At 38.6% G+C, this 19300-nt stretch overlaps 1 protein-coding gene and 1 long non-coding RNA gene across 2 annotated transcripts; both read left to right on the top strand.

Moving 5' to 3' along the window:
• The first annotated feature begins 1444 nt into the window (after window positions 1-1444).
• Window positions 1445-15689, top strand: LOC122664064. Its single transcript, XR_006333275.1, has 3 exons — window positions 1445-1455; window positions 1624-1625; window positions 15556-15689. It is a non-coding gene; the product is annotated as an uncharacterized LOC122664064 (long non-coding RNA).
• On the top strand, window positions 7203-15372 carry LOC122664062 (U5 small nuclear ribonucleoprotein 40 kDa protein). Its single transcript, XM_043859748.1, has 2 exons — window positions 7203-7250; window positions 14192-15372. The coding sequence occupies exon 2, from the start codon at window positions 14237-14239 to the stop codon at window positions 15263-15265; it is 1029 nt and encodes a 342-aa protein (XP_043715683.1). The 5' UTR covers window positions 7203-7250; window positions 14192-14236; the 3' UTR covers window positions 15266-15372.
• Window positions 15690-19300: the final 3611 nt, after the last annotated feature.

Genomic DNA, 19300 nt, shown 5'->3' with positions numbered 1-19300 from the left:
CTTGCTTTTTTAATCCTACCTTCATGTTTTTCCAAAAAAAAAATAACTAAAATTGATACAAACAAATGAGATCGAGCGAGAGAGACTTAGCTAATGATCCGCCGAACAATGTAGTGTCTCCATCTTCCTATTACGACAATACCACACGACAGTATTGATTATAGAGTTGAGTTCCTCTACACGTATGGCTCAAGTGCTAACATCTATCCGTCTTGGTTTCATAAATACCCTTCTTCACCTTTTAAATGGTAGACTAGTAGTAGAGGACCTGTGTTGGCATCTGACATGTTACATGCAAAGGAACTGAACTCTTGATTATTTGAGCATTTACAAGGGGATGGGTGTTTGAGGTGCGGAACTACAAAGTTACCCCCTCAACTAAGATTATTTAAGCATTTACAAGGGGAAATTGTTGGACATGGTGTATCCATCAAACACAGTTTATTAAGTATTTAATAATTATTTGGTTGTATGGTTATCTTAAGGTTTATACTTTAAATTATTCGTAGTTAAGGAGAGAGTTAGGTACTCTATTCATATGGTTTACGTTACGTGTTCTTATAAGTTTGAGTATAGATATATTTGTGTATTGGACTTGATCACTTGAGAATCTTAAATGGATTATTGTCAAATGGTTAAGGACAATATTCTCAATAATAGCTTATGATTGGTCCCTAGACCTGAAAGGTCATTATCATTGTAGAAGACTATTATAGGTTTTGGTGTTACTAACATATCAATGCATTAGATTCATGATGTTTGTCTGTAGATAGACGAAAATTATGATCAGTAAGTAATCCACTCTTTGTACAGAGAGATTATGAGAGAGATATATGATTATGATTGGACTAAAATTATGAGCTCGATGACATGTTTTGTAAATAGTTTATAAAAAAAATGATTTAAATATTATTATTCATTAATTATTATATTTTAAAATATTTTGAAAATGCTTGTACGTCCACCCAGTGATCAAGATCCTCTGGATAAGATGTTTCGATGGACTATGGTGGTGACAATAATTATTTCTATTCCTATTGATCCCTTAAGTGATATTGTAAAGTGGATAAATTAAATTGTATTATAATTATTTCATTGGAGACTTAAATGTTATTTCTACTCAAAATTGTCCTTACTTACAATTCAATTATCAATTTTTAAGTGTTAAGAAATGTCCTTAATTATTTGTAAATATCTTTGTTTCTTAAGTATTTAGAAAGGAATAATTGAATAGAACTACCCAATAGGATTCCACTACACGGCATCTTGACTGACACAAGGATATTGTTTTATTAAAGGTTATAAATAGGTAGTAGAGGAGGTGAAAGAGAGTGACTCTTTGCAATTTCTATCTTCTCCGTGCATCTCATCTCTCTCCGTTTGTTGTAAATTGAGAGTTAGGGTTTTAAACCCTAGTGAGTATCGAGAAAGATTTATGTTGTTAGTCCCATGCATGTTTTGTACGAAGAATACTTGTTCATTCTTGTAGTAATTAGTGATCACCTGCTCAAGTGCTTTATTCTTTTGGAGACTATATGCTTGTGGACTAACAAGTAACCCTAAGTCACTCCATGTAATGGATAAAATACCATAATGGTACATGAGGCATGATCCTAGGATTAGAAGTTTTAAATTTCACCAATTTCTAACAAAAACAACTATTATATTTCTTTAAAAAAAATCAAGGTTCCTGGATTGGTAGTTCAAAAATAATACCCAGTATGTATACCTACATCTACCACGTGGAAGGTTGGATGGGGTTGAATTTTTGTGCATGGGTAGATCCTAAGTTCCCCGGCTCACGCATCAAGTTTCAGCCTAAATGTACTTTTCCAAGTAGCAAAACAAATCATTGAAAAACCTAGACTAGAAAAAGATTTTTTTTTTTTTTTTTTGGTAAACGACTAGAAAAAGAAAGTGTAAACCACAAAGGAGGTACTTGGACATAAATAAGAGAGCATACCATTATATGGGGAACTATATTAATGAAATTGAGCTTGAAATTGGACACTTAGCCTATCTAGACCATCCCTACAGTCATATTTGCAACATTATCTTTCCATGTGGCAAAAATAAGTGTGCAAGACTATAAAAGATTCATCAACCACCAGACTTTGGCAGACATTTTGCCCCAAAAAAAATGGGATAATTATAAGATTATCTAAAAATGGGTTTTAGTTTACCAAATTATCCACCCAATGTTTCATTTAAATAAGAGTGTCTGAATGATACCTCTATAGGTGCATTTAGAACTTGACACATTCTTATGTCCCTTGTCTTATTCTTAAAAGTTTTTAAGTTAAGGGTATATAAGAGGTTTCTAAAAATGATTTGAAAGTAACATATCATTATGTTATTATCAAAAGGTATCATTGTTATGCATACATGTGAAATAAAAATAATTACCCTCATTGGAAATTTTCATATTTTACTAAAAGGACAAAAAATAAAGTTACAGATTATTTGACACCTTGAGGGGTGTCAATAAGAAAATCCCTTATAAAGGGAGAATCGTATGGTAACCAAGGTTGGTGAAAAACAAAGTCATAACCTTACTTTTTTCTCCCTTTTACAGTCGATGGTGGAAGTTCTTTTGGAAGCTTACTATTCATCCTAGATTTAAAATCTTCTTTTGGCGTGTTTTATATGCAGGAATTCCTACATGGGCTTTTCTCTCGAAATGGATTTCAGTCAACCCTACTTGTGTATTCTGTGGTTCATACGATGAATCGATCTGGCACCTCTTCTTTTCATGTGATTTGGTTAAGCATATTTGAGCTGCTGATCCTCTTGGATTAAGGACTAAGTACCTCTCTGCACCCTCCCTACTGGACCTCTGTGTCTCTCTCCGGGGTAAGTTTGCCTTGGATAAACAATCTTCTATTTGATTTTTTTCAGTTTTTTTAATTACTGTTTCTTTAATTTGGGATGTAAGAAACAAAATTTTATTATGTGCTGCCAAGGCCGATCCCATATCGGTCATTCACAATATCAATAGATGGCTTAAGGACTTGAATATTTATCCCCCTCGTATACACCCATTACCTGACCATACCGCTGAGTGCACACACACCTCCCCATCTACAATTTGTCACCTACTAACTGTAATCCCCACTTACCTGGTTTAATGATCGCAGGAATTTTTGAACCCGCATCTAAATTAACTCAGTGGGTTGTTTACCTTTTGATCGATGGACATTGTATGCTAACAGATGCAGGTTGCTTACGAACCACTGATCGTCTGGAGGGAGGGCTCTATGGTCTTTTCAAGGGGTGGCAGATGGAAATGAGGAATCTGTCCAGTTGCGGAGCATTTGGACTACCAATCAAAGTCTTTATGATCTGCTTAAAGCTCCTTTCTCTATCCCCATCCCCTGGACTTCGATAGGTGTTTATTGTGACTTACTTGACCACTCCATGAACTTTTCTAGAATAGGTATCTATCACTTAACTTTAACGCCGCACACTCTATGCACAGGTAAAGTTCCTTAAGTAATGTACTTTCCTTTTGCCTGCTAATATATTTTCTTTTCGTATAAAAAAAAAAAAAAACAAAACATAACTTTTTTCCAAATGGGGTAAATCATGTCATTTCACATGCCTACCCAAAAAATGTACAGTTTTTAATAATGACATAGTGACACTTTCAAATTATTTTGAAAATTTTTATTAGCTCTATATTAAATACTTTTAATTTGGGAATAAGACAAGGGACAATCAAAATAAGGTTGCAACATCTTTTTATTTTTTGTCTACCTTATCTATTTGTCAAATGGGACTTTAACTACTAACTACAAGAAATATCTAACCACTATTGGGGGGAAGGAGGGAGAAAGGGAGTGCCTTTTTTTTCTCCCAAATATGCAAACCAAGAGAGTTAATCCCTTGATCTCCTGGCAACTTCTCACTTCACCAATTTTGGTGAGAACAAGATTTACCCTTGACTATATTATCTAAGGGTCATAAGATGCCAAAGTGCAATTTTGCACCAATAGAAGGGGAGGGTGAAGAATCGTCCAATAGAAATGCATTTATTGAAGAGAGAGAGAAAATGGAGTCCATGGGTGGGATGTAGGAGGGCATGCACAGGAATCTGCACATTGACGTCGTGTGCTGCTTCCTTTTGCCATTATCTAAAATAAAGATTGAGAGCCCGGATCCTCTTCAATGACATTTAACTACCAGAGTCAATCTCACACCATCCATGGGGTGTGGGGATCACCTCTAGGTTGTGGGGACTACATCCCATGGATAGTGGGTGATCGACTATGGTGGTTAAATGTCAGTGGAAAGGATCTGGTTTCTAAAGAATGGTATTACAAAACAATTCAAAATAATTCTCTCTCTCTCTCTCTCTCTCACTATTTTTTTTATACATTTTTACCTTGCCATCTTCTTCTGCCTCTTGTTGCTTTCTGTTAGGTACTTGACCGATTCCCCAAAAGCTCTGAAGCTGACGGAACGCGTTAAATCAAGCCCTTTAACTTATCGCATACTAGGCTAGCCCAATCTAGTGCCCATATACTAGAGTAAAGCCCATTAGGCACATAACAGACCACCATGATTCCATAGCCGTCGTCCTCGGTGGCTCTTACTCTAGGTAGTTTTCACTCTGGCGGTAGGTAGCCCTTTCTAAGCAGCTCCACTCTGCTCCAAGGTTTTTGCCTGGTAGTAGGTAGTCCTTTCTTGACGGCTTTCACTTTACTCCAGGTAGTCCTATTCTAGATAGCCCTTTCCGTGACTCAAACCTTTGACATGGTGTCCAACTCTGATACCAAATGTTAGGTACTTGGCCGATACGTCAAAAGCTCCGAAGCTGATGGAACGTATTAAATCAAACCTTTTAACCTATCCTATGCTAGGCTGGCCCAATCTAGCGCCCATATACTAGAGTGGGTCCCATTAGGTACATAACAGAGCCTTCTTCCGCCACTTGTGTTGCTGTTCAAGTAGGCTCTACCCATCCCCTCCGTTGACTTTTCTCCTTCCTCCATCAAAGAAGCCACTGACATCTCTGGCATTGAACAAAACCGCATTGTTGTCATTGCCCACGTACGCGACTTCCTCTAACCTCACCCTGGAATGCTCCCCTTTTTCGACACGGTGGCACCGAGCTCATCTACAAGATTCGCTTCTTCATTGTTGCTCAATACGTAGAATCGCTTAGACCCATACGAAGCCCAGGAGCTCACTTGGGCTCTGAAGGATTTTCCTCGATGAATCTACTTTTGACATCAACTCGGACTTGTTAAACATCTAAGAATCCTTTTTAGATGTTGATCCGAGTCGGACTTGGTTGATTCGGATTCGGGGTCATTTCATATCCAATTTTCAGGGTTTTTCTTCAATGTTTATATCTTTTTATTCCCTTGTCCAAATTTTCATGATCCAAATATAGTTAGAAAGCTTGTTCTGAGTACTATCCAATGATATAAAAATAAAAAAATATTTTAATAAAAATATCTTAAACAATTCATTTGAAAACTGGTCCCACAAAGGCTATAAAATATAATATTTATAAAATGATAGGAAAATGATGTCATTTTCAAAACCATTTTCGAATAAAATTTTTTAATGATAAAAATCACAATAAGCATGAAGTTTGGAGTGATTTCAAGGTCGTTTGACCTGACTTTAACCTGGTCTACCCTCAAAGGTACTTTGATCAGTTTCCAAAGCTACTTTTGTCGGCTGTTCTGAGATGGATCAAAACACTAACTAAAAGTTACACAAGACCTCCAAAACCATAAACAATAACTCATTACCATCCAAGAGCATCCGATCATCATTATCGTGCATGTCTCCAAGGTAAAAAAAAATAATGTGTATACACTATTCGATCGGTCCCAACTCTATTGATTCATCGATTCAATATTTGTAATTTCACAACCCTACCACGAGACCAAGAACTCTAATTACAGGATTTCTTACTTGTTTGACCATTTTTTTTTTTTTTTTTTTGGGTAGAATTGTTTGACCATTTTAGCATGTGAAAGATGGGGAGACTCTGTTTTTGCTAAACCAAAAACATTTGTTTTGGGAGATCTAGAGAGGCAATTTTTTTTTTTTTTTTGGGATTTGAGAGATAGTCCATACACTCCGAGGGAAAACTCGAATTTTCCCCTTTTGTTGATTTTAGCATTTTGAAGCATGTGGTACATAGATCCTAAATCTAGATGTTTAGTTGAACATATCATATGCTTGTTTTGGCCAAATCTTTGAAAAATCATTAAGGACATGATATAAAATACCAAAGATAATTAATGCTTCAATTGATAAAATGTATTGCCCTTGTTATAATTTGAGAATGCATGCAAAAATAGTGAAATTTTTTATTTTTAGAAATCTAAAAATATAAAATTACAAGATAATAAACCCCCCCCCCTATTTTGTAGCAAAATATGAAAAACATTCTTATTGCATGCAAAAAAATTCTAATTGCTGGAAGACTATGGAGCCTAGGTAAATTTACTCAAAATTTTCCTCATTTTTAGTTTTTATAATTGATTTTTTCAAAACTTATTTTGATATGGTTGTGTTAGGGCAATGAGAAGGTACTTTTGAACGACAAATGTTATGATTTTTTTATGTTTGCCTTGGTTCACCTTAGACAAATCTTACATCAACATATATAATTTGCAGAATTTTTTTTCACACATCAATGTTAATATATATGTTTAATAACTATAATTTACCACAATTATAGGATATTTATATTTTTATCCATGGGAGAAAGAATGCTATCTGGACACGCACCAGACACACTGCCCTTGCACCTTGACATAGGGCCGTGTGAAATAACTACTGCATCCCTAGTCATATTCGGGGTTCGAGGAAATACATGGTCATTTCGCATGCCGTTGTGTCAGGGCGTAGGAGCGGCATGCAGTGCACGATTGGGTGCGTTCTCTTTCCTTTTTTTCATTTATAGAGTGATTTGTGGATTTTTATGAGTTTAGTTTTTGAAGATTTTAAAAATTTTTGACCGATTAATAGGATTAATAGCCCGATCCACTTCAATGGACATGTTGGGAGAATCGTCCAATTTGAATCGGAGTCGGATACGAATCGACAGAACGTCAGAACCCTATACTGGTCTACGATTCACGACTCATTTTCGAGAAAACAAAAGACTCCCCCGATATATAGCCTAGTGGCAGAAGCCGCGGAAATCTCTATTCAACAGCCATCTGCGACGACAGAAGCGCCATTTCTGTATTCATTTGCTCATTTCCTGTTTATATAACCAGGTCAGTCCTCTCGTTTCTAGGGTTTTTCTTTGCAGATACATTGTCATTCTTCTTTGAATCATTTGCTCATTTCCTGATGGTGATTTCAGCAAACCCTTGGTGGTGATTCTAAGGTTGGGGTAGTGGCGGTGATTCCAGCTTTGCAGATCAGGTTGGGATTCCTTGTCATATTTTCCTTTACTATTGTTTCTTATATTTTTTTTCTTTCCCACAATTGTGTATCAGTTTCAGTTCACCGAGTTTTCTGGTTTTCTTTCAATCCGGTTCTATCCCTGTACTTGCGATCCTGTCGCAAGCTGATCTCCCACTGACATACACTGGTTCAAGGTTAGTACTGCATTACATCTCCTGTTGGGAAGGGGAATTCTATATGGGCTATCATTGAGGCTAGGGTTGGACCGTTAAGAGTATGCTTTCAGAGAGGGTTTTCACAATCTCAATTTTATTTTTTTTTTTTTTGGGGGGGGGGGGTGTTTGTTCAGCACTTCAGCCACCATGATAGCTTGGATGGGCTCGAACTCGGATTCCTTGGAGGTTTGCTCTTGTCATTAAGTGCATCAGATCTACTGCTTCCCAAATGAGCTGCTTGATCAAATGGAAGCCCAGGTCAGCTAATGATATGGCGGATCAGCTGGCAAAACAGGGGTAAACAAGGGTGATTGGGATTTTTTTTTTAATTGAAAGATTTAAGATCTATAATTTTTCCTTTTTTGGTCTATTAGGTTCAACCCATCCATTTTTTTTTAGGTTTCCTAATTCCTCTGTATTTGGATATTGTAGACACTGTTCTTTTATATAAACAAAGATATTTCTGCTATTAAATTCCCCAGCCCGCAACCCACCCACCCAAAAAAAGTCTATTTCTTAGGTTTTTTAGGATTTTGTTTTAGAGTGCAAGGCTAATCTCTTTTTGAGATGGATAATCTATACATAGGTTATAAACAAAGTATATTTGTGGGGTAGGGTTAATAAAATTGAGGCCTAGGGTATTGGTTTGGAGTAAGAGTTGTGGTCTATTTCACCTTCCGTATTGCTGTTTTGCCAAAGTAACGGCCTGGTGATTTGCTTTGGCATTGGGTTGGAGTAAAAGTTGTGGGCTATTTCACCTTATTGCTATTTTTCCCAGGTAACGGCCTGGTGATTTGCTTTGTGCTGATTTGAATTTGTATGTTTCTCTTTTGCTTTCTTGATATTCCTTCATCATTGCTACTGCTGTTTCTCTTATTTTCTTTATTAATCACTTCTTGCTTATGATAAATTAGGATTTTCTCCTTTGAATTCCCTTGGGTCCATTACCTGCAAGCACAACAGGAATTTTCAACCACCCCTCCCCTTATTTCTTCCTTTTATTTCTGGGACAGAGAAGCTTCATATTGGAGCTTCCTTTTTTCTATTTCTCAGCAACTTTTTTGTCCTGGTTCATTCCCAGGAACAAAAAAATGAACTGGTGTTAACACACGGATTTTTTTTTCGTTCCTAGGAACCAAAAAAAATAAGTAAACAGAAGTGTTATCATGCAGGCCCTAAAGAAACAACTAAAGCCAACTACTTAGTAGACAAAGTCCCATGATATGGAAGTCTATGGGCACCTACAGACCCCCAACCGAGATCTACATTCAAAGTTTCTAACACTCCCCTCAAGCTGGTGTATATATGTCACCCATACCCAGAGGTCGAAACAGCGTCTTTGTGAACATATCACCAAGTTGACTTCCAGAGTTGACGAATGGAGTGCAAATTAGTTTTTGCATAACAACATTTCTCACACAATGGCAATCTGCCTCAATATGCTTAGTTCTCTCATGAAAAACTAGATCGCTAGCAATATAAATGGCAACTTGATTGTCACAATACATCTTCATTGGTTTGGGAATTGAAAATTCCAATTCTTGTCGGAAAAACCAACCATCAACTCTGCTATAACATGAGCCATAACTCTATACTTAGCCTCTACACTTAATCGAGCCACAATAGTTTGCGTCTTATTCCTAAGACACAAGATTACCCCCAATATAGGTACAATATCCAGTAGTTGATCAACGGATATTGCAGGTACTGTTTTGGGTTTTTAAGTGGCTCCACAAATAGTGGTTCAAAACTCCCCAAGCTAGGAGTCGTGAGTGTACCTTCAAAAGGGTTGAACAAACCCTCAAATTTTCAGATAAAGTTGCTGGTTAGATATGAAACAGTAACCAATCTTCATATCCCTCAAAACAGAGCCTGCCGCCAGTAGTATGAGTTGCAGTAGATCGACTCCAATATATTAAAACTTTATGTAATCCATAATGATGACAGTAGAGACCCTAGTTTATCATATTATGTCCATAACTAGGGTCTTGAACAAGATATCAAGCAGCATTTGCTGCAACCTTCAACAGAGATCTACAGGGAACTTCAAACCAGAATCTAGTGATGAAACTAGGTTTCAGAAGTTCTTTGATACCATGTACCAGCACTAGAACCTTGGGCCCCGTTTGTTTGACGGGGACTTAGGTGGGATGGGAGAATGGGGGTGGGAAAGTGCTGATGTGGCACTTCAAAATCCCATCCCAACCTTGTTTGTTTAACCTAAGGTGGTGAACTTACAAAAGCTCAGGGAACAGCAATAAAATGCTTTGTCTGCTGACGTGGTACTTGAAAATCCCACCCTTATGCTATCCAAAGTCCCACAAAAAACAGACTTTGGTTACTGTTCATGGGAAAAGTAAAAATCCCACCCTGTTCCCCAACTCACTACACTGTGGGACCCAGCCATTCCCACCCCATTCTCTCCGTCAAGCAAAGCATTGAATGTACCTTTTCGACCGAAACCTGGTAAACCTTAGGTTTTGCAGACATTTTTCGTTTCAGTGGCTTGAAAAACTGAGAAAAATACCGAGATCTCGCGAGATTTCAGTGAAACCTCGAACTAGGGATCAAACCCAGAATTCCAAGGTTCAAAATTTCAGATTTCGCCCCAATTTCGACCTCTGCCAAAATCAAAATATTTTTATGAAATTTTGGTAAATTTCGTTGTTGGGCATGTGGAGTCGGAAGGCATTCAAACCAAGTAGCAGGTGATTTGTTGATGTTTGATGGTTGTCTTTGTTTGAAAATGGTTATCATTGAACCCAACCATGATGATGATGTGTGTTTGGTTGTGCTGGAGAATTGTGAGTGAAGGCAACGCGTAGTGCAGTGTGTTGTGATGGAGAAGTGTAGCAGCAATCCAAAATTGATGTTGACAGAACATTGCTTGATGTCGAAGAATCAATTTCAACAATGATTCCATATTGGTCAATGTCGAGTGAAACATATGAAGTGTCGACTGATACACCTAATTTGTTCAACATTTTTCACATTTTGTTAGACACTTTCATGGGTTTGATCGACTTTGATATCACCAAGATTGATGTCTAGTGAAGCAGGAAAATGGCGAAGGGCATATTTGAGGTTCTCGACAGAGTCAAAATTCTCTTCGACATTAAGCTAGGACAATCAACATCGACAACACTTCTTCATCAAAAAAAAAAAACATCGACAACACTGCGATTGATGTCAACATGGGGGACTTTCGATGTTGAAAAATTTGTAAGTTGTACTTGTCTATAAAAGGAGGCAACTGGGGCATTCCTAGTGTGCGTGAGAAAGAGAAGAAGAGAAACCCAAAAAAGAGAGGAGAGTGAGGGAAAGGTCATCCTATGCTACATGGTTGTTTGTATGATGCCAATATCTCTCAGAGAAGTATGGGAAGAGTGAGGTTTCACTGTCCATTGCTGCAAGGAGGTGAATCTAAGAGGAGAACCGAGCTTGCAAGTTCTTTTTGGTTGTGGTTACTTCATGGAAGGTGACACGATATCTAGCATTAAACCCAGTTTTATATTGTTATAGGATTGTTGAGTGTTGAAATCTCTAGTTCATTGATGTATTGAGGGTTGGGTTTGTAATCTGTATTAAAAATGTAATCGCTGTTGAGTGGGTGCTTGATAGAGTTTCACGGGTTAGAGCCCTATTTCTTTTGTGGGTGCAAAAGGGTGTAACAGGGATTGGTGTTCCTTGATCGTTGTAGCGATCTAAATAGTGGTTGCGTATTGAGCAATGTATGAACCCCTGATTTGGATACAAACCTTGCTTCTTGGCATTGGGGATCAGTTCGTACTTGGTGGTATAGATATTGACATATGTCAAGGCGGCTTGAGGAAGCCATGTTCTTAGCTGGAATACTCTTTCTGAGTTGCCTGTTGAACTCCACAACCAAGTCGTTGTGAGACTTGAGACAGCTCTGCTGGTCCAGAACTCCTGGCTTTGATGCACTCGGTACATTATGGACATGGGAAAGCAACCGATGGGTCCTGTAGTTATAGTTGAATCATGAATGGGAAATATCGTAGATATATTTCAGAAAATGGAAGTGCTTTCTCCCCCTATGCTCTTTTCCGCATCCCCCTCCACCCTCTGTTCCCTCCCGTAACCCCTTTCCCTTTGCTCCTTCCTCAAGCTCCCCTCCCCCCTCTGTTCTTCTCTTTTCCCACGCTGTTTATCTCTCTCTGACCCTTTTTCATCTGTCCCACTCTCTCTCTCCCGTTGTGATTGGGTGTTGCGGCATAGCAGCCAGAGAAGGAGAAGAAAAAACCAAACATAATGTCTATGGGAAAAATTGGAAATATGAAAAAGGAAGTATCCCAAATATTACATTCATGAAGCATGAGTTACCCCAGATGTAATTTCTCTAGACATTAGGTACCCTAGATGTAATTTATTCTAAAAAATAATGAGTCATAGTGATATATTAACCTTTACGTTTGAGAGTTGAGATCAATATTAGTTGTATAGTATAACCATGGTATAGCTGCTGTGAGATCATGTTCTACATCATATGCCTTTTACTAAAAGTCTAAAACATAGCTTTTATAGGCCGTGCTAATGGCAGGTTAGTTGAGTTGGTTTCTGCACCGTTGTGTATGTGGGAATAAACTATTCCCCCCCACACACTCAAATGCTCAAAGAAAAAATTATATGTTTATTGAAATGGGGTGAGGTTCCACAGTATTTGAAAAATCTTGTGATGGGTTTCTATAACCTGGCAACCTTATTTAGAAACCCAAACTCACGGGACAGGATCTCAGTGAATGAAAGTAAACCAGAATTTAGGAGGAATTCAATATAAGGAAATCAAAGAGTAAGTTCAATCCCAACAAATGGTCATAGGTTGCTATAACCTGTCGAAATTAGTCCCCATATTTCAAGAAGATCCAACGGTTGGATCTGAGATGGCACAACAACAACAACAACTCAGCCTTATCCCAACTAAATGGGGTCGGCTACATGGATCGTTGCTCCAATAAGCTCTATTGGAGGTCATACTTGATACAAGGCTGAAGCTATGCATGTCTTTCCTCATCACTGCTCCTAAGCTATGGCATAAGAGGACAAAAACTGAAGATCAGCAGGTTTATTGTCCTCAAGTTCAGGTCGGGTATGGATACGGTAAAGGACAACAAAACTCCAAAAGTTTACCTCAACCAAGTGGCTGGATCTGCTGTTACGATAGGGTTTTGCTGTACTCAGAAATAAAAGAATAAGGCATCAGGTTTAGCTTAACAGGGAAGAAATCAAATCAGAACAGAGATTGCTGTTTAGATGATTAGCAGTAGTGTAAACCTGAGTTACAGAATCAAAACACAGCAGTAAAACTCAATAGAATGCGTAGGAGACTTGCTGATTTGCAGGGAAAATAAAATAGAAACCAGAATAGAAGGAAAGATGTTACAACCATTTATCCCAAAACTTGAGCTTTTAGGTAAGGAGTACAACAATGCACATGCAGGCCTCACACACACAGGGCTCTGCACGTGACACCATCACATGGCATTAAGGGGCACAAAGCGTAGGGGCACAACACACAAAATCCCTTGCACATACTAGGGGTTGAACACCCGCTCCTGATTCTGATACCATGTTACAACTGCATATCCCAAAGCTCTGAGCTGTTAGATGAGGACTAAACAATGCATATTACCACAACAAAAGATAAAGGGTATATGACCTAGAATCACCACTAGTCCTGCGGGAGGGCATCGCCACTAATCTCATCCTGTTGATTCACCACAACATGGATAGAGCTGCATCACCATAATCTAAGGACAGCTTCACGACCGATCCAAGAGTCAAAAGCAAAGTTTCTGCATAAATCAAATTGCCGGGTAGGTTTATGCCCCCCCCCCCAAACTCCTTTATCTATAACTTCCATAACAATCACAAAAATAGGAAACCCCTATGTATGGTAGGAGGAATACCTTACAACTTTAGTCTGTCTACAAAAATTTCACTATCTAGAAAGAAAGAAAGAGAAATAGCGTCCCAGTGAATGAGGCTCCTGCTACTGCAGGGTCTGGGAGGGGCAAATGTACACACAACCTTACCCCCACTTTGCGGAGAGGCTGTTTCCATGTTTCAAACCCGCAACCTGATGGTTGCAATAGCGCAATTTAACCGTTGCGCCAAGGCTCACCCACTTAAATTTAAACTATCTAGAACATTACAATATGGAAACTATGGCTGTAGGATGCCTGTCCAGCCCTTCTAGAAGCACTACTAAAGTAACAGCCAAACTAGAACTGACATCTAATTTCGTATAGATCTCACAACCCCCATATTTGGGCTTATGTTCCCATTACAACAGAAATCTCAAAATACTTCGCCCATGGTCCATAGAACCCATTGGGGACTTGCATTTAAGTTTAACTTGAACCAAACCCTGAATCAATGGTTCAGTTTGGACTAATTCTGGTTCAATTTTAGTAGAACTGCAGCTATAGAACAGGATGTTTTCCAGCAGCCACAAGTTTTTCCTCTTACAAGCTAAGATCTGCATTATTTTGTTAGCTTTTTTCCAGTTTTAACTCATGGATATTCTTGTTTGTCTACTTTGATTGACTTTTTTTTTTAAATATTTGTTTCAGGATATGTGCTGAAACGTGACAATAAACATCAAAGCAACCATTAAAATGCAAGTTGTTCATAGAGGAGGTGAGAATGCTCTGGGGGCTCCGAGACCAATGGAATGGTCTGCAGTTCCTTACAATGCTCAAGCACCTGGACCAATTGGAAAACAGCGGACGTCGAGTCTGGAATCACCAATTATGTTGTTAGCAGGTCACCAGAGTGCTATATATACCATGAAGTTCAATCCAGCAGGGACAGTCATCGCATCCGGCTCTCATGACAAAGACATATTCCTTTGGAATGTTCATGGGGATTGCAAAAACTTCATGTTCTTGAGAGGGCATAAGAATGCAGTCTTGGATCTTCAATGGACTACTGATGGCACCCAGATCATATCAGCCAGTCCTGATAAGACATTAAGAGCATGGGATGTTGAAACAGGGAAACAGATAAAAAAGATGGCAGAACATTCATCCTTTGTGAATTCATGCTGCCCATCCCGTCGAGGTCCTCCCCTTGTTGTTAGTGGATCTGATGATGGTACTGCAAAGCTTTGGGATCTGCGTCAAAGAGGAGCAATACAGACATTTCCAGACAAATACCAGATCACTGCTGTTAGCTTCTCCGATGCGTCGGATAAGATATTCACTGGTGGGATAGACAATGATGTGAAGGTTTGGGATCTACGTAGGAATGAGGTTACCATGACTCTTCAAGGTCACACAGATATGATAACAGGTATGCAGTTGAGTCCTGATGGCTCCTATCTCCTAACCAATAGCATGGATTGTTCTCTTCGCATTTGGGATATGCGCCCATATGCCCCCCAGGACCGTTGTGTCAAGATATTAACAGGGAATCTGCACAACATGGAAAAGAACCTGTTGAAATGTAGCTGGTCCCCTGATGGAAGGAAAGTCACTGCTGGCAGTGCAGATCGGATGGTATATATTTGGGATACAACCACTCGAAACATCTTGTATAGGCTCCCTGGCCACACTGGATCTGTAAATGAGTGTGTCTTCCATCCCCATGAACCCATCATTGGATCTTGCAGTAGCGATAAACAGATCTATCTTGGTGAGATCTGAACTGCATTTGTACGACTCAAACAACAAAGTTTAGGAGCCAGTTGCAAATATGAAGACATTGGAAAGATAGATTTCTGTAAGTTGGATAATTAGTGACTATTTTAACACATTTGGTGCCATTTGCATTTTCTCGTTCTATCTACATTAGATGGTTTTCAACTTCTAATCATCTAATGTAGACGAGACTTTACAGAGGGATATATCATATTGACCTAATTTTGTGCTTCATATTCAGGAATGTGTCATTATTTTAACTTGTTATGGTTCCTAATGGTGCCATGTGTAGGAAGATCATTCTCTTGTTGTTTGTCTGTATTAGTCTGTTTAGTGTAACAGGGAATGACCCTACGACAATTTAGCCATGAACCTTGATGAGTGCAGGTCAATTATTAGAATGTTAAGAGTGGCCTCTTGATTAAAATGCTACATACTGAATACTTTCGAGGTTTTGAGGCAAAGTTTCAGTGTATTATTTTGGCAATAGAAAAACCATATATCCTGTTACGACATTGGGATTCTTTTAGAATTTGGTTGTGTTTCGAGTAAGGTGAAGTCTGCAACAGCTAGGATTGAATAGCAAGCATATGCTACCTGTATCACTCATTGTAACTTGACTACTCTTATTCTAGAATCAGGCAGCAAGGGATTGCATTACTGTAGAGCTTTTGATATGCATGTAGCTCTATTGTGACTTAGTGGTTGCGGGTTCAAGTCGGAAACAGCCTCACTGCGAAGCGGGTGTAAGGTTGCGTTCATTATGACCCTCCCCTGACCTGCAGTGGTGGGGAGCCTTGTGTACTGGATATGCCCTTTCTATTTTTCTCATATGCATGTAGCTCTAGATCTAGCCAGGTAAATGTGTTATCTGAATTCAGACTTGATCATATCTGCATTTTAGAGCCAAACTCCCTCTGAGATTTGACCTTTGGTGTATCTGAAGCAGGGTCTTGGATTTGTATTTAAGGTGTTTATTTTGCATTTACTTAAAAGTGTGCCTGCTCTTCAACTGTCTACTGCTGAGCATGGCGGAAGTAGTTGTGAGTTCCATTGTGGAACTGCCGTGTATTGTAGCTGACCATCGAGCAAGTTCGGGTGGATTGAGCCATACATGATGGCTTTGTCGGTCAGTTAAATTGGCTGGGGTTAGGGGCATGCCTGAATTTACTGCTTTATAATCGAGCAGGTTCAAGGAGCCTGCTAATTATATATGATTTAATTTCACACATAATCTTCTTCTGAGTGTCACTTTTCTTATTTCCAAAAGTTCTTTTGAGTAGGATAAAAAAATGTTTTAAAATAATCTGAAAGTGACTTATCATTGTATCAATCATTCTCAAGAGTTATCATTGTGTTGGATGCGTGTGAAATGATAGGATTTTATTCTCGTTCAAAGAATGTGTATTATATTAGAAGGGTGGGTTTGTTTGTTTCTACAGACATAAATTGTAACCAGACATCATATACCCCTCAACATAATGGTTTTTGACTTAACAGATGGGTAAATGATTTAATTTTACACATAATAGTGTTAGGTCGTAAATTATTTTTTTAAAAAAAAAAAAAAAAAAACCCCTTTAATTAAAGACTAGAAGGGGAGTTGAGTATCCCAACCAACCCTTCAGTGATCTTGCACATTTTACTCAGTTCCAGCTCTTCAAGAAGTCCATTGTCAATCTGTCTCTCTTGAATTAGGAGAAGTGGATCAGTATGGGTCTGTGGCGAGTGACATCAAAAAGAAACAGAAGGAAATCATCTATGAAATCCAATGGCTAATGAGTGGTTTTACAGATAGATTTTAAAACCTCTCATTGGAAAAGGTCGTTTGGATAGTTGGCAATTAACAAAATTAATAAACTAAATATTTTGCCTCTCACAACCTATTCTCTTGTACTCGTTTTCTTCGAAGAGGATCTTGGTCTTGGAATAATATGTTATCTATCCGTCTAGAACTCTGTTATATCATCTGTTGGCGGATGGGTACTGGGAGAATATTAACATTTGGACGGATAAGAGGATACCTTCATTCCTTCGCTCCTTTCCTATAAGGTACCTTCATCTATTACCCCCAATTTAGCTTTTCAGACCCTTAAAGATCTTATGATCAATCATTCTTGGAATCGTGCAAGAGGCCGAGGCAAGAGGAATCAAGCAGGGGCTCTAAGGAGCACTTTCTTTGGGATGCTCGAGAGTAGAGTTATGGATTGATTTACAGTGCTTAGCAGATTATCTCGTGGCTCCAAAAGATCATTTATGGCCTTGGAACATTTACTCCCTCCGTTATGATATTTCTGATATTGTGACTCACTTTCAATTTGTATCTGTTGTGAAGAAACATACTCACTCTGCACAGCTTTTTAGCTTTAATCGCTAGACATGGTCACCTTTCTTGTAATTATACGGACAATGTTGAACCCTTTATTTTCAGTTAATTGATATTTTCTTTTTCATCAAAAAAAACAAAATTAAAATACTTGGGGCGAATCGTTATCCTCTCCCGTTATTACACGGTGCAGTAATGCATCGTGCGGCGGCTGCAGAAGCCATGTACACCATGTGGGGCCCGCTGTACCACATGATGTCTGCAGCGCCGCACGATGCTGTTACTGCACCGTACAATAACAAGAGCGGATAAAAATTCAAGACTAGTAGCAAGCCAGTTGACCTTGTTTTCATCAGGGACTGATTTTTTTTGCATTTGCGCTACTCATCAAAGATTGCTTTGAATTTCTTCAAATAATGAGCTATAGCTGAATTCCCTTTTTTTGCGACAAATATGCCATCGGGTTATGGGAAGTTGCTCCCGATTCTTGGTAAGGACTTGTGCAAAAGAATCTTCTAATGATTTCCAAACTTCTTTGGTTGTGCTTAGGTCTGTTACAACATAAAGAATTCGTCTAATGATGTTCCTTGACGTTTCTTGGACGATATGTCCCACCAAACCTCCCCTTCCCCTTCCTTTGCACGGATTCCTCCTTTTGGTCCTCAGCTTACGGGGTATTAGTAGTCATTTTCAGCTGATGTTCCCCTCCCAAGGGCAAGGTTCTTACGTATTACTCATCCGTCCGCCCCTGGAAATACCACTTCCCATCCGACTTGCATGTGTTAAGCATGTCGCCAGCGTGCATCCTGAGCCAAAACCTCATTGTGCAAATTGGGATGGGTGCCTCTCACCCCAAATTTTAATCCTGTTTCAAAAAAACTCTTTTTATAAGATAAATTTTATTCACCTAAAAAAAAACTGAGTATAGGTATGTCAACTCTTCCCCAGTCCATCCATATTAGCTCAATCCTATCTGATATCTTAATTATGGGGAAAAGAACGTGAACTAGTCGTGTGGTTCTTCAACCTAAACACAGGACCGTTCAAAATTGCCTCTCAGCCTTCCAGTGAATTAAAAAATCTCATTTAGTCAAATGCTCTTGCATGCACTCTTATTGGCCACCATGTTAGTGCAAGCGTTACACGACCAGACAACGATCTCTAGTCCCCGTTATATATTTAAGATAGGATCGGGCATTGTTGCATCAGGCTTGTCCATTTTGGATGTCCATTTATATATGTATATAAGAAATATATCCCAGAAGTTCATATTTTGCCTTAGTTTTTAAAGTGGCAAGTTTCATCAATAATCCATTTACGAAGTCTTTCTTAAATATCCCTAAAAAATCTGTTAAGACAGATTTGATGCAGCCCAAGTTTTGTGGACAAGTAGACCTCAAGGTTCCTAACCACAAGACTGTGTTTTTGGTTGTCAACTAACAACCTCTAGTCCAGTTGATTCCACTAAATGGATACAAAACAAGATTTGACGAGATCAAGTTAACGCAAAAATGCATACCAAACATAGCCTACGAGAGAAAAATAAATAAATACAGTCACTCGGCACTAGAACAGAAGGGAATATACTACTTTCCTGGTTGAATAGAACATGGCCCTAGCATCCATATCTGAATCAGTTGTGTACAAGGCTGTATTTGATATGCATTCTCAGAATAAATTATGGATCTTTATTCTGGATCGATAACGTATTCTGA

This window comes from Telopea speciosissima, chromosome 6, assembly GCF_018873765.1.
Source record: "Telopea speciosissima isolate NSW1024214 ecotype Mountain lineage chromosome 6, Tspe_v1, whole genome shotgun sequence".
Classification (NCBI taxonomy): Eukaryota; Viridiplantae; Streptophyta; class Magnoliopsida; order Proteales; family Proteaceae; genus Telopea; species Telopea speciosissima.
The sequence above is the reverse complement of the archived record's forward strand: the minus strand, read 5'-3'. Positions and strand labels throughout refer to the sequence as shown.

What these genes read in the sequence shown, in the direction of transcription:
- LOC122664062 (XM_043859748.1), top strand. Translation starts at nt 14,237, where the DNA reads ATGCAAGTTGTTCATAGAGGAGGTGAGAATGCTCTGGGGGCTCCGAGA.